This window comes from Schistosoma haematobium, chromosome 7 (genome assembly GCF_000699445.3).
Source record: "Schistosoma haematobium chromosome 7, whole genome shotgun sequence".
Lineage (NCBI taxonomy): Eukaryota > Metazoa > Platyhelminthes > Trematoda > Strigeidida > Schistosomatidae > Schistosoma > Schistosoma haematobium.
The window spans coordinates 6,080,129-6,105,906 of NC_067202.1; the positions used below are offsets into that span (position 1 = coordinate 6,080,129).

The 25,778-nt window shown below is 33.1% G+C and overlaps 1 protein-coding gene across 1 annotated transcript in view; it reads right to left on the bottom strand.

Moving 5' to 3' along the window:
• FOXP1 (Forkhead box protein P1) overlaps positions 1–23,742 on the bottom strand; it is a 103,254-nt gene extending 79,512 nt beyond the window's left edge. Inside the window, exon 1 of the mRNA XM_051208408.1 lies at positions 22,634–23,742. Coding sequence (XP_051064303.1) covers positions 22,634–23,210 — 577 coding nt within the window. The 5' untranslated portion in view covers positions 23,211–23,742. The remainder of the gene's footprint in view (positions 1–22,633) is intronic.
• Positions 23,743–25,778: the final 2,036 nt, after the last annotated feature.

Genomic DNA, 25,778 nt, shown 5'->3' on the forward strand with positions numbered 1-25,778 from the left:
CCACTGAACATAGCACGTCGAGGCAGTCGGTGGTTGGGCATACGTAACACATGTCCCAGCCATCTCAACTGATGAAGTTTCACCACTTCATCAATCGATTTGTCATCCTTACCTAGTACCAGTTTCATAACAACTACGTTACTTACTCGATGGTCCCAGGATATACGAGCAATGTTTCGAAGACACTTATGATCGAATACTAGTAACCTACGAATATCCTCTACTCTTACCGGCCAATTTAAATTGAATAAGAAAAGTATTAAAAGAAAGGATTTATTTACAGTACAATTTAATCGCCTGAAAATGTCATTGATCAACAAACTCGTCTATTTTTTTTTCATTAAAATCATGAACTGATCTTAGTAAGACTAGCTTTAAAAACCAGAAGACAGTTGGATAGTCGTTTTGTCCAATATATGGGACTACTACTACTCGTCAACAGTGCACGTCCACGATCCCGCTATAGGGATTCAAATCCAAGACAAACAGATTCGCACATGAACACTTAACATGGAGACCAGCAAACTGAGATTCAATGGTGTACAAGTATAGCTTCAATCATTTCACGATTTTGTGGACCATTTTTCATCGACTCCAGTGGGTACCTTCCTCACACATGACAGGATTGAACTATATCGGTTACGTTTATTTTTATTGATGAAGAATAATGTATATTCGAGATGTTGATGAAGATTTATAGCTTAGGTGGATGAGTGATTTTGGTGTAGTTTCGTTTCCTGAATTGAGTAGTTTGATCGGGAAATTTTTGTTGTGCATCATTAATAACATTATCAAGTAAAAACTTTGGCAGAAATGAACTAAAAGAATTTCTTCACCACATATGACTGACAGCTTGTTCTGTCAACATCAACCTTGACTGGTTGCTGTTACTGACCCTTGTTATGTCATTGTATGGCTATTTTAATTAGCTTCAAGGTTAAAGGTTGGCAGGACCAGTCGTCCACCATGTATAAAGAGTAATTCGAAGGGCTTATTTCAACCTAAATTATATGTTAATGATGTTGTCTAGAAGAATAGTGAATACTCCTCGGCTAAACTAACTAAATCAGAAAATGAAAGTTTATGAAAATAAAAAAATAATTTAATGATTTAATGACAATCTGAAAATTACCCACAGTCAGTCGATCATAAACAACATAGTTCCTTGTACATTTGGATGTGTGTTTTACTCACATTTACATATCACATCAGGATGATGAAATGGAAATAAACAACTACTACAAATAACAACAATGACTTAGATCGTTTCGTGATTAAAACGAAATTAAATAATCTCTATAACAGTATAATGAATATTATCATATGCTCACTAGTGACTAACTGCCACAAAAAATTTCCGAAGTTCTGATCAGAAGCTATGAACAGTGAAGCTTAACTGTATGGGATGTGAGGCAATTACCCTCTAAAAACAATGTAAGATTGTCTCAGAAGTTAGACTTTTACACCACTGGATGCCGGTTCAGTGGTTTGGAAGTTAAGCGTTCGCACGCGAGGACTAGGGTCTTGGGTTCGAGTCTCACATGAGGATCGTGGGTGCGCATTAATGAGAAGTTCCATACTAGGACGAAACGGCCGTCCGATGCTTACAGGTTTTCCATGGTGGTCTAGCTTTAACTGACTCATGAATTCAACTATAAAATTACTAAAATCTCCACAAAACCCCTTCCGATAATTATCAGCCAATCATCCATAATAAACGTAGACTCTTACAAAATATACTTTGAACTGGTTGAAGTTAGACATTAACAGCGTCAGATACCTACTCAGTGGCCTAGAAGTTAGGAGTGCGTGCGCAATACTGAAGGTCCTGGATTCGAATCCCGCATGCGGGATCGTGAATGTGCACTGTTAAGGAGTCCTATACTAGGATGAAACAGCCGTCTGGTCCTTCCAGGTTCTCAGTGGTGATCTAGCATCAATCGGTTCATGATCTCAATTAAAACTCAACAAACTCCACAATCCTATACTGATAATAGCAAGACAAACAATGAAGGAGTTGAAATAATGTTGTAGGAATGAAAATGAAAAAGACTAAACATTAAAAACATGGCTAGAGAAAAAATGATGAAGGGATATTTATGAAGGAATACTATAAATAAAAATGTAAAGTACGATAAAGAGTGAATTTGAGCCATTGTGATTGTCCTTCAAGTATATTCCCCAACGTTTCCAATGACAGATCTAAGTTATCGCATGGTTGCCAACATGATGGTAGTCTGCATCTACCAACATGGGATCCAGACTAATAAATCAACGACTGTATACTTCACTGCACGGCAGACTATCTACAACGAACAGAATAGCTAGTCTCTTTTCAAAAATAAGGATACTTATACTACTAATAAATTCTATTTTCCTAATTTTATTAATGTTTATCAATTAAAAATGAAATAAACACTACGAAAGTAAAAATCATAATCTTAATTACAATAAGTAAGGAAAGCGGGGTGGGGTGAGAAAATGTACAGAGAATAGAAAGATATTTATACCTTTATACCACAACTACATAGTATGTTCATGTATACATATGTACATACAATATGTTTCCGCTATAATAATTATGGGAAGTTAATTATATTTCTCAAATAAATTATTTGTTAGTGTCACTATTTATTATTATTATTATTACTATTATTATTATTATTAATGATAATAATAATGTGAATTGTTATAAATAGAGTTATCATAGTGGATGATAACGAAAATACGATTTGATAACTTGTATATACAAAACAAACCCCTCCCCCTCATCAAATCAAATTACCATTTACGGTAGAAATACAGATATATATATATCAGTAGCTATGTAAAACAACAGTCAGTCGGTAAGTCAGCCTTTTATTAATAACATGAGACTTACTAGTATGCATAATATACATCCATTCAAGCTGTTACACATTATAACGACATGAAAGAGACAGAATTAAAGAAGTTGAAATAAAACTACATGACATAAGGATCTGACAATGGAGTTTTGTATTTTGAAGTTACAATTAAGTTAGCTGGATAAATGTATGTATATACTTCACAATAAATATAAAACGTGTTGTTGTTTTGAAAACTGATATTGTTTGATGTCTGACCTTCACATGGTTATATTATTAAAATACTCATCATTATGCTGAAGATAACATAATATAGCAGAATATCGAGTATAGAGATAAGAGCCAACTGTGATCAAATGTTGTAGTAATTTAGAAATCACCTCATCAAAGTAACCTTGAATGGATGTGTTTATGTGTGATTGATCATCCATGATAGCCTTGCTGCTATTTTTTTTCGGAAATAAATGTTTCTCTACTTTCTTTTATTTTATAATCATCAGTTTGGAAGCTTATTGAAGTTTCTAAATCCTACTGATATCATGAATCAACCTAAGTGAGATAATCAACGAAAACTAGAAAATACTAGACAGCTGTTTTGTCATAGTAAGGAGTTCCTCAGGAATGTGCATTCACCACCCCCAGCCTAGGGAATCGAAAGCAGGACCTTCGATCTTGCTGTGTGAGCTTACCCATGCGATGATTTAAGAGTTTGATTTTAATCAATTCGAGAAATTATGAAACCATAGGATGCCCGCTTACCGATCTAAAGGTTGAGCTCTCATCACAAGATGGCATGTCCTGGGTTTTATCTCTGATGGGATCGATGATGAACCTTGTTGATGAGTCCCTTACCAGGACGAAACAACTATCCAGTTTTTGATGCTATTTCGGTCTGGGACGAGTATTATCTACAAATTAAACCAATCTCTACGATTCACCAAAAAAATGTTTTATATATATATAGAAAATCTACAGGAAGCAATGAGTCAAGGGCTAAAACTGGTTGGCGCTCATCGACAAACAACGCATGTAAGCAGTCAGTTCTGACCCGAATAACTTAGTGATAACATCGTTACTAACTGAAACAATGTGCAGTCAAATACTACAGGAAGAGAAGGATATCTGTTCCTTTAAGATTCCAGTTAGACCCTGTTGACTAGTATTGGTTATCATAAAATCTAAACTTAGGGAGTCCTTTCAAATACCTAACATCGTGAAATACTGTCGTATCAGTTAGACTAATAAACGCACTCCAGCCCGATTGATGAAAGTCAATGCATGCTATGGAGACAAGATGATCATGATATTGGTTACTGATACTTATTGATTAATCAGTATGCTCTCCAGACTATTTGACAAACTTATTTATTCGTAAACAATGGATGCAACTGAAGCCGAAAAAATCTGAATCTCGATAACATTTCCACCAACATTATCCAGCTTTTTTCAAGTTCAACTACAAGACTTAATGCTTAATTATTTCAAAATTTCATTTCAATTAACCAATCAAAAATTTCCATCTATCATGTTGAATATAAGATTACCGCTTAGCATTCAAGGTATACAACGTGTATACAACACCCAAGTAAAACACTTCACTTAAAATAACTCGAACAAGGATAAAACCTCAATCATCACTTAACGCATGCATAATTCGAACTCTGATATACAATATCATTTAGGTAATCATTATATGCATAGAAACAAACAAACGATTAGAAACAAATGTAGTAAACATTGATTTGTGTACACAATAGATTGAAATCCCCTATTTGGAAGACATTTTAGTACCTGTAATGTTTCACAGCCTACACTACAACTATAAAACTAAACAAAACAATTTTTATTTCCAATACACTATTGATGTTTTTTCTAGTATGTTTCGACTGTGTTTATTTACAATTCACTTCTTCCTTAAACTATTCGATATTTTCTTTATTTTATTATTCACAATGACATTCCCCCGTTCAAAAAAAAGGTGGAAAAGAAAAACTCAATTATAATATTACTATGAATATAGAACATGTGTGCGTGGAAACAGTAACAGTGGTGGTGGTGGTGGTGATGATTATGATGGTAAATACTAATCAATATAATGAGAAAAACTATTGGTAACCTACTAGTATTACTACTACTAGCAGTATTAGTGGTAGTATAATAACATAATTGGAGAATTTTCAATAATCTATATTATTCCATAATTTTATCTGATGCAAAGTTTATTGGAGTAATGAGAGAAAAACAAACTCTATGAAACTTCACTAACCAATCTCCTAGATTAATTGATTTCTGTAGTTTTGATGAATATTTATTAAATAATTATTTAATGATATTGTTATGTAGTATTAAGTGTAGTAATCCATTCGTTTGACTTATTAATTGATGCTACCATAAATATTACCACTCATAAGTGACAATTCAACTAAGAAACGTAAATGTAGGAGGTTTCTGAAGATTGTTAAATTTTGAAGTTTCACAATATTGATTTACACCAGTTAGGCAATCACTGAAAAATAGGAAGTATTGGAGTCCCAGAGTGAACATCAACTCTCTGAGATGCGGGTACATCCAGCTGACGAGTCCATAATAGTACGAAACGCGCGTCCTGGATTCCACTGCTAGCCACTATCCATCATTGCTTACAAATAGCTTGTGAATTAAGGTAATATCGAGGCATACGCACAGTATGCACACACGCTAATAACAGACTGATCAGTTGCAATCCTAAATAACAATGGGAAGATACAAGCCAAACAATACCAAGTGTATTGGATAATTGTTTCATCGTGGTATAGAACTTTCCAATGACAACGCACATCCACAACCCGACCACTTGGGGTCAAATCCAGGGATTTAATGCTCCGAGGTAAGCATTTAACCTTCATTCATGTCAGTTATTCGGTGTCCAGTGGTTTATATTTCTAATTTCAATGAACTTGTGATATTACGTGATTAAGGTCAGTTCGTGATCGAAACTAAAATAATGATATATATACTACAGAGTTTTGTGACAAAAGTTATCCTAGTGATATCACCCGAGGCTCATATATTGTAATCCGTTGTGATTGTCTCATATCGTATTGAAAAGTAATCATGTGAGTTGTGATCTTCGTAATAAATAGAGACATTTGTGGTCACCCTCATTTGATATTTTGTTGTTATGACTGAAGATTCAAGCAGGTAGGAATTTTGTGTAATCTATCTTCGATCATATAATAAATATGGTAATGGAGTTTGTAAACGTGTTTTTTACGAGGCACAGACAAGAAGCATAACATACAGTTAACCGATGCTTGGTGATTTGTTTTTTTTTAATTGAGAGTTATCTAGTAGCTAAAACAACCAATTTCAGTATCGAATATATATATTTTTCCCAGCTTTAAACACATTAAAAATAATTAGTCAGTCTTGGGGTAATTTAAATAATGGAAACCTGTTCAACTCAACTCTTGGTGTGTATGTTATGTAGCGAATTTAGCATGATTTACATTCCTACAATATATATCGTGAACTGTCTTTAGTCGGGGAATCCATTAAAAACCAAAAAAGTAATGAAAAATTTGAGATTATCCACTGAAGATCCCAAGTCGGGGGTTAAATCCACACTATTCAGGCATCTAACTGAAGGTGAATAAATTACCTCCAGACCACTAAATTTGGTGTAACGTGGGCTCATACTTACAAACTCAATTAAATATCCCTTACCCATCTATTGGCAACAATTATCATGCACCTGACATGGTGGAATTGAATTAGTCATAACTTCTTATTGGGAGTAAGACATTAAACGAAAGTCAGTCAATAATATAAATGATCACAATCAGTAGTAGACTGATTAAATGTAGAAAATCCATCGCTATATATATCTTGAATATTTATTCAATATTTTTTTTTTCCAACTCTGAACATCACGAACAACGAATAGATTCCTTTCACCTTTATTAATTTAATCAGTTCTGCCTTGTTCATAGATAAGACACAAACTGTTGATAAGAAATGTATTAGATTCACAAATAGAAGGAAACGGAGATTAGTACAAACGCAGTCGTTGGTGATAAATAATGCATTTATAGTGATGTTAGTACTGAATTAACATAAGTAAAAATTTTGAGATGCAGTTCCAAGAATTCTAGTTTGAAGCTGTACGGTTCAATCACATCAGATGTGAAAAAGCAATCCATCAATAGAAATGAAAGATGGTCATGTAGGATCGTGAATTGATTACATATAGCTAAATACACTATTGGACTCCAACTCAGTGGTCCAGAAGTTAAACAGTCACACACACCAGAGACAGAAGATCCAGTATTCAGTCTTCAGTGAGATCATTTATATTACACTTCTGAGGAGTCCTATACTAAACCAGAACAACTGTCCAGTACGTCCTCGTTCTTAAAAGTTATCGAACTAATATCAGTCTGTGATGTAAACTACAAATATTCTACATTCCTTACAGAACCCTACCAAACTTACCAACGACTTATGAAACTAGGGATGATACAATACAACAGCATATTGTGAGAAAGCAGAGCTAAATTGATAAGAAAGATACGTTTCTTTACAAAAGTTTCATACAATTCTATCATCTAGATAAAGTATAATAAATTACAACCAATATTCGTAAAAGAAGAATATAAATTTACTGTTTGTTTTTTCCTTAATTTATCCTCAATTCAGTAGTCAAAAATTATTGTTTTAACTCTATTGAAAGAGAAGTAATTTCTACGTTTCATGGAATGACTGAGTGATCAATGTTAAGGTACAGGGGTTGATGAGGTTGCAAATCTTCATCGGTTGATATAGGTTAGGATAAGTGTCACATATATTTAACCATCGTTTACATGGATGGACGATGTTTGATGATGTAGAAGTAAATTGAAAGCAAGGTAGAAATAGCTAAACAAACACATGGCATCTATCCACGGAATCATGAACTGTTGATTCGAGCCATGTTTGTAGATGAAAACTGTTTGGTTGTGGTCGACGTGGTAATCCACATCAGGATGGTTCGAGACTGGGTGAGATGGGTCAGAATTATTTACAATGTCACAGATACAGTCAATCTTTATTCTCTTGTCAATCACTAACTCTAGTGTCTCTACATAAATACCTTCCTATTTTATCTTATTGAACTCTATTCCCAATATTCAGTCATTCTCATTGTCATTACCTCTGTTATTTATCTTGTGTCAATGTGATATGGGAAATTGACTCAACATACATCTTCGGTAAAGCTGACTTTGATGAAAACTAACTGACTGGGTGAAAAACAAAAAGATAACTCTTGCAAATCTCTGCTTTTAGAGAATCATATGAACATTCCTCAACTTTATAAGACATGGTTATATATGTGCATAATTCATAATGTACACATCATTGAAACAATGAGGAAAGTACTTTTTTTAAAAAATCTTTAGGATGTAGATAAAGTACACATATTATTGATAAACACTAGGAATTAAAAAAGGAACTTCGTTGTACATGTTGCTTGGTCGATTGTTGTCAAGCAATAAATATAAGTCATTTTATTAAGAATGACGATTATTATTGATATCTGATTATCATTATTATTACTATTATTAATGATAATAATAATTATTATGGCAATAATAATAATAGTAAAAACAATGATAATAATAATAGTATAGTGAACGAGAACACAAGCGGGGACAAGCAAATGTATTTGAGCACAAAATTACAGAATGTCTTAGTAAAATCTAAGAACCGTACAGTGAATACTTTATTTGCAAAATGTCAATCAATTGTGTCAGACTTCATTGGTCCTTCATTTCTATATCAATTAATCTCTGTTCTCGTTCTCTTCCCTCCAATCTTCTCAACCTTCTACCGTCATGCATTCTACTTTCGATGGATTATGTATACTACTTATATCTGTGGACATCAGTAGAACATACCACAATAGTATTAGTAGTAGTAGTATTATTACTGAGAAATAAGAGAAACACGTTCCTCGTACCTGATCAACTTCAATTAGCCACGTAAATAATTCATATGCAACATTTGAACTTAATTCAGTTTGGTAATGAACGTTTATCACATCAATTCTATGCACCCCACTTAGAGTACAAATATCATGTACATGTACATAATTGTGATTATTGTATAACAACACAGTTTGATAATAATGACTAGGATGTGTATAATAGGAGTATATAAATATTAATAAATGTATAGATATGTATATATTTATAAATTAATTTAACCTTATTCGTATTTGACTTGATCAATGAATGACCTCATGCTTCAAACTCTATCGTAACATAACACATACACACACACACACAACACAAGTTAGATCAACATCATTATCATGATCAGTATTATTATCATCAATATAAGTAGTATTTAGAAATATAAAAATTTTGTTTTTCTGATCGATCTTTTATGTAAAATGTGGAAAGAAAATCATTAACAAATATTGATCGATCAGTAGTACCAGCAGTAGACTTCTAATAATAAACTGTGTAACGAAGAAATATTGTCATTGTTAGTATGTGTACCGAAAGGGGGAAGTGGTTGTGGAGATTATTAAATGTTATTGATATCTAGAATCAATTATTAAAGATTAGGGAGGAATGAACAATTGTTTCATCCTAGTCTGGGACTACTTATTAATAGGCAGAACCAATTTGGAAACAGATCGATTGATTACGTAATCTTAGGAGAAATATAATTAGTCAATCGACGGAAACTTGAGTGATTCCGAAATATTGACTTTGAATGAATATTTATACGCAACCTTTAAAGATCGTTTTACAAGACAGGTACGTAGGTAGGTAGATAATGAAAAGTAAATACTATCGGACAGAAAATTATTCAACATTATAGTAGCTTTCAAGTCATATATATAACTTCCATACATGTAATTGTTAATTCAAAATACAATTCTTAATAAATAATTGGATACCGGCTCAGTGGCCTGGAGGTTAAGCGCTCGTACGTGAGACTAATAGGTCCTAGGTTCGAATCTTGCGAGGCGGGATCGCGGATGCGCACCGCTGAGGAGCTCCACGATAGGACGAAACGGCCGTCCAGTGCTTCCAGGTTTCCCATGGTGGTCTAGCTTCAATTGACTCATGATCTCAACCATTGAGATTACTATAATATCAACAAAACCCTTGTGAAAATAATATATTGGGAATTCTTGTTCACATTTTTATAATTAATCAGCTTCTATATGATGCTTGCCGATTTCTATAGATGGTCTAGTTAAAATCAGTTCGTGATAAACTATTATTTAAACGTTTATTAATCATTAGCTTCGAAAAGAATCCCTATAACTCCGTTGGACACTTATTACCGATAGACTGCTACCAAATTCACTGACATTGGAAATATACACCGGTAAAATCCGATCGAATGGTCAACGTTATCGTGGCCACCTTAATACCCAATGGTTCTGGTTTCGAAATTATATTGTACCATAGGTGTACACTTTTAAAGAACTCAAACGTAGCTGCTATCGTGAAGTGAAGATCTATTGACAATTATATGGTGGTCACTAACTCGGATGACACAATACTTCTTATGAATTTTGTATATGGTCAAATATGATTTCAAGACGCGAATCACGGTTTTATATTCATTAGTACATATCAACGAATTGAATTAGTATATTAGATGTGATAAGTCGTGTAGGTTGAACGCTATATACGAATCCTAAGCTATTCCCGTAACCCGCAAACTAGAACTACACAGCGACTTGAACTCCAGAAAGAAGACACAAGTATGAGAGAAAACACTTTATCCCCAGGTTCATTTTAGTACAGAAAATCAAGGGTATTTATAGATGTTGGCGTCTGTTAAATCAACATCTTATTTCAGCCAATCCGTTAACGTCATATTGTGCTACCGACCAATGGTAGCACGCCACGCTGGAATTCTCGAACGCTCCATCATACTCTGATTGACTAGGGCCCTTCGGCTCCTTTCTGGGCCTCTGGAGGCTCCGTTGAAGTTCTCCGGAAGCCGACCCAACAAGATGCTCATCACTCTTATGGAATTGTGAAATGACAGCAAGCTTAAAATTCTGTCAACCATTTAATGTTTTCTGTATGTTTTTCCTTCTCTGAACAGTTTAAGAACAACAGAATTCGTAGAAAAAACATTCATTCTGAATTTAATCATAATCTCTAGTCCACCAAATTTCGGTCTTATACGTATAAACGTTAATTAATTCATGAGAGTAGAATAAGAAATTTCCTTGCTTTCTTTTGTAATCCTTGTCTATAATAAATGTTATTACCAGTGTCAATATGATTACTAAGAACATCAGAGAGTTTTTAGAAACATGACACTAAAATCAGCCATCAATCAATAAACATATCGAAATCGATCCGATTTATCAGCCAATTAGGAAGATCATGGACAAATATAAGATCAAGAATCGGATCAAAGGGAGATACAATCAAAACGAAGATGCATAAAATGATAAGTTAAAGGTCAGCAATAACCAATCTAGGATCGAAGTTGACAGGACTTCGCTTCTATCTGAAGTTTATGCTGATGATACTGTTAAGAACAATGAAAGTTACACAACTAAATTATCCAGCTCAGTGGACAAAATTTCACCAAAATAACTACTATTATTAATCATTCACCTATTTGCCCACCTATCTATCTATCTACCCACAATCTCAAGATCTATTTTGCTACTTCCCATAACAATCAATATAAACATGATTCTGTCTCATTACAATGTTAAAACAAGGAACGACTTCAACTAAAACAATAATCTAAGCATAACCGCCCATATGAGAATTTGTCAGCACATAAACAAAACTGACACTGTTGTAAACACCAAAGAGTTAATGACGAATAATCATGTTGTCTTCCACATTTCCCCACCCCTCCACATCGTCATCATTATTACTATGATATACTGATTGGTGGACAAACAAGACTATTACTACCAGGGAAGATAAATAAACAGACAGGTGAAAATAGAGAGATAAACAGACAAAAAAGAACAATTTAACAAGGTCGTTTTATAGTAAGCAATGTTTGCTTATAAAAAGTTAGACAGTTGAGATGCAATAATATATTCTAGAGTTCGACGCCAATTTAATGAATCTGTTGTCAGCTTTAAAATAAGTACTGTATATATGTGTATACACAATTAACGTGTGTATACTACCAATCACTATTTCTACTAATCCCGCAGAAAAGGTAAGAACAAAAAAGAGATATGGTAATTCTCTTTCCTTGTACAACAATTTCAATTGATCTTAATGATAGTCTAGATATAGACAATATTTACACAAAGTGAAAACAATTAATTACACCTAAGGAAGGTTAAAACAAAAAGAACCATTAAAAATACAAAATAACATATTGTAGGATAAACAAACAAACAAGCAAGCAAGCTGGTAACCGCTTCCATGACAGAGATATATCCAATACATCATACCTCTCTCTCCTTTTCCCATCACCATGCATTGATCGAACATATGAGAGAGAATTACAATGTACAAACACACACACACACTTTTTAAAAAGAGGCATATAAACACAATTTTATTAATAAGGTCGAGAGAGTTGACCTAATAACAGACATTCCCAGTCTCTTTTGGCTGCACTGACATATTTGTAGTATGTAGTGTGTGTGTGTGTGTATGTGTATGTGTGTAAGTTGTTTTCTCCAAATCCATTTATGACTCATCTATCCGTGCATAACATATATATGTACCATGTCCTTTTAAAGCTCACGCATTTAAAAAGTACAAACTTACCAATAAATCACTCCTGTTATTTACTTTATTTGTGTTATATTAGAAAGCTTAGCCGATAAAACAAAAAATGAAGGTCATTACTATGACTACTACTAATACTACTATTGTTATGATTACTACTGCTACTATGTACAGATGAATCATCATTGTCTTTCATGATAAATATACTATAAAAAAGACATTATTGACTAACAACACAATGTCAACAAATACCAACACGATTATTATTATTATTATTACTATCTAGTGTAATTAATAATTATCAGAAGGGGTTTGTGGAGATTTTAGAATTTTCACAGATTGAAGTCATGAGTCAATTGAAGTTAGACCACCATGGAAAACCTGGAAGCGCTGGATGGTCGTTTCGTCCTAGTATGGGACTCCTCGGCAATGCACATCCACGATCCCGAAACGGCCGTCCAGTGCTTCCAGGTTTTCCATGGTGATCTAGCTTCAATTTACTCATAATTAATAATTATTAATATTGAAGAGTAGAGAAGCAGCGACGGACAAATGCAAGTTGTCGAGATAAACGTATTATCTCAATTGATGTGCCGTATAATTTCTAAATGAACAATATCAAGAAATAATAATAATAATAATAATAGGAATAAATTTCGATGTGTACTTTTACAAAACAACCTATCAATAAATGCAAATAGAAGACGATAAAGATGTAAAGGAATTTTTGTAAATACTCAGAATAATTCAATGATGTTGTCTTATTTGGAATAAACAGTCTATTAAGTTAAACCTTTTCTCTTCTTTCCATGTTTCCCATTTACCATGCAGAAAATATTCTAAGTGAATTTTTATTATTATTTACATAAAACATAAACAACCAGATCATCTATTAAGCACACTATTCATCATTTCATAAAAAGTGTGCATTTTCATGAGAATGCAAACATACATCTAAACTTTAAGAGACCTAAATGAAGATACTCCTTTTACCATCATCTTCAAAAATTGAACACCTAAAATAAAGAAACTATGGTGTCTTACTGCTAATGTTTAATCTGTAAATTTCATTCTTGAATTAAGTAAATTCGACCATCACTAGGATTAGATACGACTCATTATAATATTGATTATTGTTTGGTGACAAATTGATAAAATCAATACTGTTTATATTCATGTACTCATAATTAACGTATAGTCTGGTGAACATGTTCCTCAAACCAGGTTATCATATCACTTTAAATATGACGAGATGAAAATTTACACGATAAACAGTAAAGGAGTCGAAAAAATTGTTGTAGCAATGACAATGAGAAAGACGAGTCAGTGTGAATATATTTTGAAGACGTATAATGAAAAAGTGTGTATAAATATTGCAATACAAAAGGTATATGAAATGCGCTATTGTGACCGATTCTGAAGCAAATTACCTGATATGTTAGACCACTGATTGCGGTGGTATCAATGAAATAGTCAGTATTAAAATAATTATAGATAAATGGCAGTATATAGCGAATAAACTGATGCACATAGTCCATTAGTAGAATACCTTACAAGTCATAAATAACGGTTCAAGCTGGCCTTTATTTGATTCATTTATACTTGAAGTATTTATCCACCACAAGCAATGAATGAAGGGTTGCAAAAGATCTTGGATTGAACGAATTTATATTTCCCCATCGCTAGATGCCGGCTTAGTGATCTGGATAACAAGCATTAGCATACGAGAACGAAAGTCCTCGGCTCGACTCTACGTGCGGGGTCGTGGATGCGTACTGCTGAGGAGTGCCATGTTAATTCGAAACGGCTGTCCGATGCTCTCAGGTTTTTAATGGCAGTCTAACTAAGATCAGTTTGTGATTCCGACTATGAAAATACTACAATCTCCACAAATCCTCTATACTAATAACAATCATGTGTTCACTGATGGCGAATTTTAAGACGCTACTTCTGAAGTTTTAGTGGGCATTTGTGACGAGTGGAGTTCATTTCGTGTAGCGTATGACATAGTTATCCACCCCAGGCAAGTTAATAGTCTAATTTTTCATTCGTTTAGAACTATGTGTTATGCAAGATTAGACTGACAACGAGCGGCTTATCTGTTAAGGTATATACAACTTTCAACCAATCGATCGAAAATTTGAACCTTCCCCATATCCCATGTACTTCGACAATATGACTATCCTTCATCACAAACAGTATGGCTCAATACCAAGTACATTAGCATGTATTCAGTAAACGAATACATATCAAATGTATTTCGTATCAGCATCATAATGACACACAGACGCATACTCACACAAAAAAATATGCTACAAAAGTAAACTGTCTCTGTTAACTTGATGGATGATAACAAATAACTAATCAACAGCTGTTTATTAACCTAAATACTAGATTGATGAACAGAACTCATTCTGAACATTCACCACGATTTACTTCTAAGAATATTTATCCAAAATATTAAGAACAAAATGAACAATTAAATTAAATTCTTTTTGAGCATTCAAAGGGTTTTCTGCAAACTCATTAAAAGTACTGTAGAAAATAAAGGTCTGGGCACCCGGGCAGTATCCCAGCCCTCATATAAATCGAAGGATTTACGTGGCGCATATCTATTTCGTGCCTCCTTGTACCAATGTTTATGTGTTTAAATAAATAAATAATAAATAGAAAATAAAGGTGCTTAAGTTTCAGTTGACTAACTAATGAACATCACGTTCCACTTCACACTCAATAACAATTTATATACCTACTTGAATCATTACTTAATGATATTGTTCTTACTAGAAATATACTTCAAACGCCTTTTATTTTTTACAATGAATATCAAATTTTATTACATTAACTGATCATTTAATGCTAACCCATAGTTGTAAAATTTTTCTTTTGAAAATGGTCTTCATCACTGATTAACTTCACTTAGAAAATCATGGTATGAAAACTAGAACTGATGTATGTAGTTCTACGTTGTTACTGACGGACTGACTGACTTTTAAAAAAATCAATTTAAAACCATGAAGAAATGATTGACTGTTTTATCCCAGTATGAAACAGTACATATTCACGTAAATTATCTTCAGATTGGACAAATATTCACAAACTTTACATGCTAATAAAATCAAGTTATCTGTCTAATCCTAACAACGGATGAAATTCTTCTGAACCAGTTAAGATGTGACCACTATTAGACTGAATAATTCGACACATGATGCAGTTTTTCTTCCATTTTATGACAGGTAGTTTTGAAAGCAATCAATAGAAAATATCAAAATGACTCAATGAAGTAGCTAACGGCGTCAGTCTTATTTAACATAGTATTTGATATGAATATGAATTTAATGGGAGATGGAAAATAAATACAACTAATCTATTAAGATCGATCATTGGCTATACGATTCAACCACTTTCAACTATAGTTTCTAATTATCACATAACTTTCAACTAGAATATCTACACCTGTTCATTTAGTTTACATCAAAAGTTAATGGTTTCATGCATCGATGTCATGTTTTGATTTCCTTATACTACTTATATCTGTTAGCATAAGTAACATACACCATAGTAACACAATTGTTATTATGAGATAACCAAAAACTGATATTTGGAAAAAAAAGTCTATATACATCACAGTTATATGTTGAATAGATTATATAGTCAGTTATATACTCTTAGTTGAATTTATTATTGAAAGAATCAATCAGTAAGAGTTTTTCATCATTCCCTCCCCCATAGATAGTTACCAAGTCTGTGTCACGTGACAAAGATCGATAATAGAATATATACATATATATAGGCTGAAGATAATTGGCTAGATTTTGAGAATTCAAATTTTACAGTGTATGTTTACAGAAGAAAACAAAAGAGAAATTTAAAAAAGAGAAATTCGACATTATTCATTTATTTTGATTATGAAAATTTTAATGTTGTTGAATAGGGAAATAAATGTGAATTGGTTACTGTTTTCTTTTGTTTTGTTTCTTCTTTTCAATGGGATATGTGAAAATGATCATGAATAAAAAATATATATTAGATGGTGGTTGGAAGTAGTCGACAGGAAACCCTGAACCTGGGTTTCATGCTACTTGGCACTCGTGAGCAAGGTGTACCTGTAATCGTGATGGAACTAGTGCTCCCTGGCGGATTCGATCCTGTATCACACAGCTTCACAGTCAGAGGCGTTACCACTGAGCTAGCCGTGCCGCGACCGACCTCCTGTGGGACTGAGATGTAATCACAATTGATTGACCACTGGTCGATAGCATTCGATCTTCAGTAAGAAGGACTTGATACACATGACATTGATCACCACCCAGTGATCAATCAATTGTGAAAAAATATATATATATAAACTAGGCTAAGAATAGAACTCATCAATTCATGCATACATGCAGTCAGTCAGCAACAACGGAGGATCAGACACATATATGCATCGATCCAAGCTGTCATACCTCATTAGCACAACAAAATGAACACCGGATTCATAGAAGTAGTTAATTCAGTGGTGGTAATATATAGAAGAAAGAGTGCATATAAGGATATAGTACAGGAAGAATTAGTTCGTAGAAAGATATGAAGCAATTTTAATCTCATAGTTTAAGGGAGGACAGAGTGTATACACCGACGCTATTGTAATCGATTCTGAGCCATGTCACCAAGAGTCTCCAACCATTGGTTACGATAGTCACGCGGACCCCAATCAAGTAGTCTGCATCTACCAAAATGGCTAAGACTAGAAGTTAATAACTTCAATGACTGATGCCACGTTTTGGTTTGGCCGCCCCTAACTTTCTTCTAACCATCCCCAACAGTAGTCAGTATTGCGCGTCATGATAGTCGGTGTTCAGGCATACATGCAGTCAGTTATACACAATACATTGTATTTTAGATTATATTAGTTTAGTAGTTTACTGCATCTTACAAAAGCCCCATGGTTATAAGTCAAGTACATAAACCTATACTTAGAAAGTTAGTAGGTACTGTATTTTATAGTTGAATTCATGAGTCGATCTAAACTAGACTACCTTTGTGTTGAGTGGAGACAGTTATCCATCTCAGACAATGGACGAAGGGTTGCGCAAGATTATGGATCGATTCAAGTTAGATATTAACACCATTAGATGATAGCTCAGTGGTCTAGAAGTTAAATGTTTGCGTCGCTCATGCGGGATCGTAGATGAGCACTGTTGAGGAGTCCCGTACTAGAACGAGACGGCCGTCCAGCGCTTTCAGATATTCAATGGTAGTCTAGCTTAGATCGATTCATAAATTTAACTATTAAAGTTACTACAATCTTCACAAATCTCCATTCTGAAAATACTGATTTGAAAATTTAAGTGAGTTAAACGTCAAGGCACAAAATGTCAGAAACTTATATTGTGATTCAATGTTAGAAAAAAATAGCAGTGAAAATACGGTAAGCAGGACATATGAATGATTTTTTTCACCCGTGTAAATACATTTACACATTCACAATTGATTGATCACTGGGTGGTGATCAATGTCATGCTTGTCTAGTCCTTATTAGTGCAGATCGAATGCTATCGATCATGTTGCAATGTGGCCACCAGTCTAGGTGACTCGACACTGCGTGCACTATATAACAGCCACCAGTCATATCAAAACTGAAATGTTAAATTATTTAACACTTTCCCAATTATTTTTATATTTGCTTCAAAATTTTATGTAGATGTCAAATTAAAGATCATTAAAGTGAATTAATGGATCAAGGGGGGTCAAAGAGACTTTTATAAAATACACCTTAAAAAGAGAGAATATTTGGTACATAGAAAAGATTGGTAATAGTTTGTGGCTTTATATAAAACAAACCCAATTTTCTTATGGTTTTTATAATATTTACTGGATCTGTTTAAAATAACACGACAACAATAACAGTAGTATGAATCGTTTCTATGTAGATTTAAATTAATCGGGACTTTTAAAAGTCAACGTTTTCTTTCCCATTTTGTTTATATTTGTGTTTCTAGATCATATGACACTATATTTTATTGATTAAATATTCCCCATATCATCATCATCATTATCATTATCAATATAAATATATACACTCTTTAAGTTATGAAACCAAGATTTCAGTCAGTTTTTTCTTCATTTTTCAGTTCAAATGTATCTGCAAACAGCTAAAAAAATAAATGAGAACTGATGATCTCTTTTAGAATTCATTGAGGCGGCCAGACCAAAACATGGCACAAGTCCATAAAGTCACTGACAAGTGGACTGAGTCATGTTAGTAGGTGTAGACTACTTGGTTGGGGACCACAAGATGATAGCAACCGATTGTTAGAGACCCTGAATGACATGGCTCAAAATCGTTTGCAATGGCACAGGTGCATCCACTCTTAATGTTCTCCCAAATTCTAATCTTATGAATTCTTCATGTCCTTTATTTGCTTTCCAAATTTATTTCACTGGATTATACTCCTTGAATAACATCTTTAAACTCTAATGTTTCCGATTACTGCTTATACTTTTACTACCTCTATCACTATGGGATTTGAATCGACAACTGTATCTGTGTGCTAATGTGGTATGGCAACTCGAACTGATGTACGTACGTACGAAGTTCTACGTTGTTACTGACTGATTGACTGAGAATTCATTGAAGTTAACATATCTCTTTCAAAAAAACAAACTCTTCATACTTGTTTAATAGAACAACATATAGTATACGTGTGATTTCACAATTCTAATCTGTATTGTAACCTTGAATTAACTGAGAGCAACTTCTGTCGGGTCTTGTACATTTATATAAAGTTACGACTTGACAATCTAGCTAATTGAGTTACAGAAAATATATTACATAATTAAGTGCACCTCTTTACTTATTACAACATTGATAGCACTAATAAATTGTTAGATACAATTCAACTAGTAAATAGCATAGAATAATTAAAATCAACTTTAGAATGCTAGTTTATGATAATTGAAATGTTTGATTTATAAGGAAGAGAAGCTATGACCAATGGAGTTAAATCATGTTAGGCTTTAGACAGGTATGATCAATGCCAATGGATGATGATCATATAATATCGCAAATCAATTGAAGTTAGAAATGTAAATCAGTGAATTCTAACTCAATGAATAAGGATTAAGCGCTCATTGATGTGCCTAAACGTTAGAAGTCCAATGTTTAGTGGATATTCACGACTGAAAAGTTCCGTACTATGACGAAACACTTACTCCCTAGTTTTCCGTGGTTATCTATTTGACTAACATCAATTCATAATCTAAGCTGAAAAATCGAACAATACCCATAGATCTTGTTCAGTAATAAGGCTGAAATTGTTTTAAAAGGAATGCGAATGAAGAAAAAAAACAAAATCGATGATTAATGGAACATATACTAATTTATTACATTTCCTAATATTTAAGTGAAGACGACCGTTTACATATATGAACCTAAGGATTCACATAAGACTATTATTAACACCTTATCTTTTAAAAAGTAGAGAAATAAAATTAATCAAGGGAAATAAAGAAAAATACAAATATATATCGTGACTACAATAACATTGTCACACATCGAACTATCATGGTCGATAAAAAAATGGAGAAAAATACAATGGCCACGAATTAGTAGAATATCAAATATCTTGGAAACAAATAAATTTCGAGCAGTGATAACATGTTCAAAGCTTTGATGAAAAATAGCTGATTTTGGAATCATAAACTATTAAATAGTTAACCAATTCAACAGTCAATAAGTAACGTGTTTACCACGAGACTTGAATATTTTAAGTTTGATCGCTGACAGGATTGTCAGTTAGTCAGTACTCATTGGTCTAGGATGGTAACTATCTTTACAATGGATAAGCTTAACATACCTCCTAATGAAAAATATTTTAAAAAAAAACAGATGCATATCCATCACTGTCATTGACTTTAAGTCATGTTAGCCAAGTATATATTTAATGATCGATTTCTTGTATCTCGAGCATCTTACAGCCAAGAAGCTTAAACTACAACGTAATCAATTGAGAACAAAAGTTTCTCAATTTTATGGATTAATATCTTTTAATATCCTTAGAGAAACAAGGCCACTTGGAGTATACTTGTTCTTTGTCAAATATTTCCGTACCACAATAGCTTTTATAAAGTACTTCAGCATACTTCAAAGTAACAGTGTAGGCATCGAGGCTCCGATGGAATACCGAACAATGACAATTGATGTATATCCCGAAAATACTCATCAAGTTTGTCTATGAGAATCAATGTAGTAACACTACATATTTCATTTATGGTTCATAAATAGTGTAACAAAATCAAAAAGTGACCAGAAAAATAATCGGAACAAAACTAAGAATAGATATGCCTGCATAGAAGTTGAAGAATACATCAAAGGAAAAAAACTACGAGAACATAAATGTAATACCAGATAGTTTGTTTTGTCAATGTAAAATCCAAGTAAAATGAGATGACTACCCAAAACAAAGTGATGACATATCATGGAACAGAAAAGGGAACGTAGTATGATAATTACAATAAAAGTCTCGATATAAACCTTGTGAATGAGAGTAAAACGTAGAGAGATTTTATTTCTTTTAAAAAGGCACCTTACTATTTATTTAATAGACATAAAAAAAACCATAACACGATGACCACTCGCTTCGATCTTAAATTATGTATAATTCAACCCTCAACTACCTAATGGTGTGCTTTTTGAAATTTCAGACAACAGATACAAAGCTGACATAACCATCTGTGATTGAATAAACCTATCATTGTTTCACTTGTTCCAGGTCAACACTGATATCAGAGAAGTGCTCAATAAAAAACCGCTGAGATTTTACAAATAAAATACGACCAAAACATTTGAACTAGTGATCTAAACTCACCTTACTAATTAAATAACGAGATTAATTCTATATAAATATACTATCTGATCATTAATTCTAATATCGTATATACCGTTACCAAGATCCTTAAAGCTCTCTCTATAATTCCGATAAAATACATAAGATTACTAAGATTAGTTTGACAAGCTGTAGCTTTACATCAACTTATTTACAAACCAGACAGCGCAGTGCATTCAATGAAGCTATGAATATAACAAAGCTTATGAATATTGAAAATCCCAGAAGACATTCGATGTTAAAACCAACTATAGTCTCCTAATGTCGGAAAAACTGTTTAACAAAAAAAAACCCAATACAAATCATCTTAGAATCAATCATAATACTTGGAAAAGAAAATTATTCAGGAAGAATAGTGTGTAATTGGTGGAAATATACAACCTAAAAGTAATCTTTCACATTTCCCTACACTGAACAATTTAAAACTTCTATATTGTTGGTGTAACTTAAATTTATATAGACTAACCTATGGATGATAATATATCGGTCATATTCTATCCATCCAATTCCGACTAAGATACATCAGTTTAAAAGTAAAATAAAATGAGTATTTTTTATGGTGTGTATTAGTAAATGACTGAAAGAAAAAAGCCAAATGAAAGTTTACTCAGATCTATGCCCATAATGATGTTGTCACTGTGTGTTATATACCTTGGAAGCTGATGGATGATTTCTCTGGTTTACTGTTGAGATGAGTAACACAACTTGCAACTAGGACTCTCTCTTTCTATTTATCTTTAGATATTAATTGTTTGTCGAATGACACTATTTTCTATAAATAAGCACAATGTCATTTTATAATTTATCAGCATACAATTTATAAAGTACATGGGAATTGTTACAACTTAACACAATAAGGAGATAAAGTACATATCTGTGTGGTTTTGCAGCGTGTTTTATTTTTCAATGTTCAATATACATGAAGTATCGAGCATTTTCAGGCATTTTTTATTCGTCTACTTATTTGAGTAAATACTGTATATAAGAGCATAAATTTCACTGAAAACGTCATCATTACAAGCTATAACTTTCACTCTATTTACTTTTTTTATTCTCATTTGGAATGTTGGTATGCGTGTTCATAAACTTTAATATGTAACAATCACCTACTAAGTAAATGGCAAAATGTTTGAACTTGACGTGATTTTAACATGTAAACATCAATATAAATAAATACTATAACAATAAAACAATTTGAACTCACCATGAACTGAATTCTTCCCACTAGTCGTTGTTGTTATCGTTGTTTGAGATTGATTCAAAAGTTCCGAAAGATAAGCAGACATTGATGAGATTTGCTGTTGTGATTGTTTTAAACTAGACTGTTGTTGTTGAAATGGTTGATGTCCTATTGAATCTTCACATAATTTTGTATTTATAATTGTTCCATTACTTGTTTGTTGTTGTATTTGATGTGTTGTATTGTTATTAACAAGTAAACTAGATTGTGTTAAATGAGGTTTTAATAAACCAAGTAATGTATATGGTGTAACAGGTGGTATCCATAATGGTGATTTACATTGTGAATTATCATCTGTTAAATTTACACGAGTTTGACGATTCAAATCCACATCGTTATTACTGTTATTATTATTATTATTATTATTTAATAAACCATTTGTTGTTTGGGTTAAATTCATTTCAAGAAAAGAGGACGGAACAGTATTTCCCATAATTAGATCAGTATTAGAATGAGTAATATTTGATCTGTCTGTTAATAATAATAATGATGATGATGATGACGATAGAAATTGTGATTGCATTGAATAATGATGACTCATGACACACAACAACACACCACAATTAAACTGTGGTTTAGTACCATATGTTCTAATATTATATTATAAACCTGGATTAGTAATAATAATAATAATGTTTATTGTTTGTTTGTTCTTTCCATGAATCCAAATGAATATTGCATAACGTGCGCTTAAGTTTAAACTGTTGACAACTGTACAACTAACCATACACACATATATATATAAGACCAAATAAATGACCTAAATTTTGCCAAGGCTAAGTAAATTAGATGGTTTTTTTTTTGTAATTTTGACAACCAATCCAGACATCAACTCAAAAGCATGACATGTATACACATTTAGTGCTGCTAATTCAATGGTCTCATTATACATATATATATAAACATGTCGATAATAAGTGTGTCTACTAAACTACCTTTGCTTAGAGTTTAAATATAGTTCCATTTATAACTGTGTGTTCATTCTTTAATTTCGTAAACAATTCCACTTACCACAGTATATATATGTATGTATGTATATATATAGATAGATACAAACAAACACATTTAGCACACGTGCCACAAACTTACATTGGATATATCCAGGCTCCCACAATTTTTTGTTGTTGTTGTTGTTGAATTTAACCAATCATTTTTTCACCCGCTTAACCAATCCAATCATATCCACCCCCGAATAGTTTTAATGGGCTGAGCAGATATCTGGTCTGAAGTTATTTGACCTTCGGAAAGTTTCATGATTGGGCAAGTAAAATGACTAGTCAAGGATATTAATTAATTGTCTTATAGTTCATAAAGTGTATAAGAAAATGCTTTTAACGTGTATGTTGGGATGTATTTTTTTTTGGTTGGGGATACAACATGGAATTCCCCTGCAATAACAGTGAATGAAATTAAGATAGGAACCATTGAGGGTTAAAAAAAAAATAATAATAATAACATTTCTAAAAGAAATATTGGTTTGTATTTATTTATTTATTATGTATTTTAACACATAGATATTGGTACAAGGAGGCATCAAATATATATGCGCCACACAAATCTCATTCGATATATGTGAGGGCTGTGATACTGCCCGGGTGTCCGAACCGAAATAAGTGGTTTTCTTAGGGGGCCACACCCCGAGCCTTCGACCTGGAGGTCTGATCCACAAGGTAGTGAGCATCGTAGGGAGATGCAGTCCCATGGAAGCCGGTGACCAACAACTGGTTCATACGCTATTTTTTCCCTCAAAGTACTGGAGCCCATGTGCACCATTGGTTTGGAATCCGGTTAAAGCGCCGGACATTCGATTTTCGTCCTCTCAATTCTGTAAACAACATCCCCGCCACGAGAAGGTATTGAGTAGGACTTCCGTGGCAGAGGCTATATACGCGTGGCCATGTGAAAGCATTTCGAGAAGGAGAGCGGACTATCCCAACTCTCGACCGTACCAGGGCTTGACTTATTTTTCGATTCATCTGAAACTTTCTACATGTCATTGTAAATTATTACATATTAGTAACAATAGAGTAGGAAGTTAGAAACTTCAACCCATCTAGATTCCAATAAATTTCACCACATTCAGTATAAGGACTAGTGAAATTGTTGTTAGCTTAATTTTAGCTTAATTTTATGGCACACTAATCATATATCTTATTCAATTCTAATATCTGAATCGGAATTCAGAGAACTACAAAAATCCTTGATTCTATGAAGATTTAGATTAACAGGATCAAACTAAAACAAAGAAGACGGTTAACTTCTAGGACATCGTATCTTCATTTGTAGAAACTGAAATAATATAAGAAAAAATCTTACAAATAAAGTGGAAATACTTAGATACTAGTCTAAAGATGTATTCTGTAAATGATTTAGTTATTTGTCATAGAGTAGCATAAATTGGGAAACCACTGTAATGTACGGAAGACTAAACAGCTAACACAAAATTCATGTAATTAATTCCGCGATATTCATTAATGACTTCACATTGGGATCTCGAATCCAAAGATTTGGATTCCGCTGTTAGCAAAATATCATTAAGCTATTGCATTCTGATCCAGTCGGTCTACAGTTCAACTTCAGTCTCTTTATGGTATAATGTGGTGCTTATCGGTCAATTAGGCTGTGAATTTTCTTTTTCTAAGCTGGTTGGGACATGTGTTACGCTTCCCTGACCATCACCTACGCCGATATGCTGTATCAACCGGTGTAGAAATAAGTTGGAAGGAAGCTAGGGGTTATCTAACCAAAAACTCGTCATCAGTTCATGAAATCACTGACTGTGGATCTGACCCATGTTTGTAGATGCAGACTATGTGATTAGGGTCCATGCAATTGCCAAGACCAGTGGTTGGAGACGTTGAATGATATGGCTGATAATCGTTCACGTTAGCGTAGATACATTCACTATTTATCTTATACTATATCTTGAACTTCATTTTTCATTCCTCTACATAAATCTTGTCATTCTGCTTTTGCGAACCATATTCTCAATGTTTAGTCTTTATCGTTGTCATTACTATAACATTATTATCGATCGTTTCCACCATACATCATCCCAGTTTTATCTCATTTGGCTAATATGCGGTAAGACAACTTGAGCTAACAGATA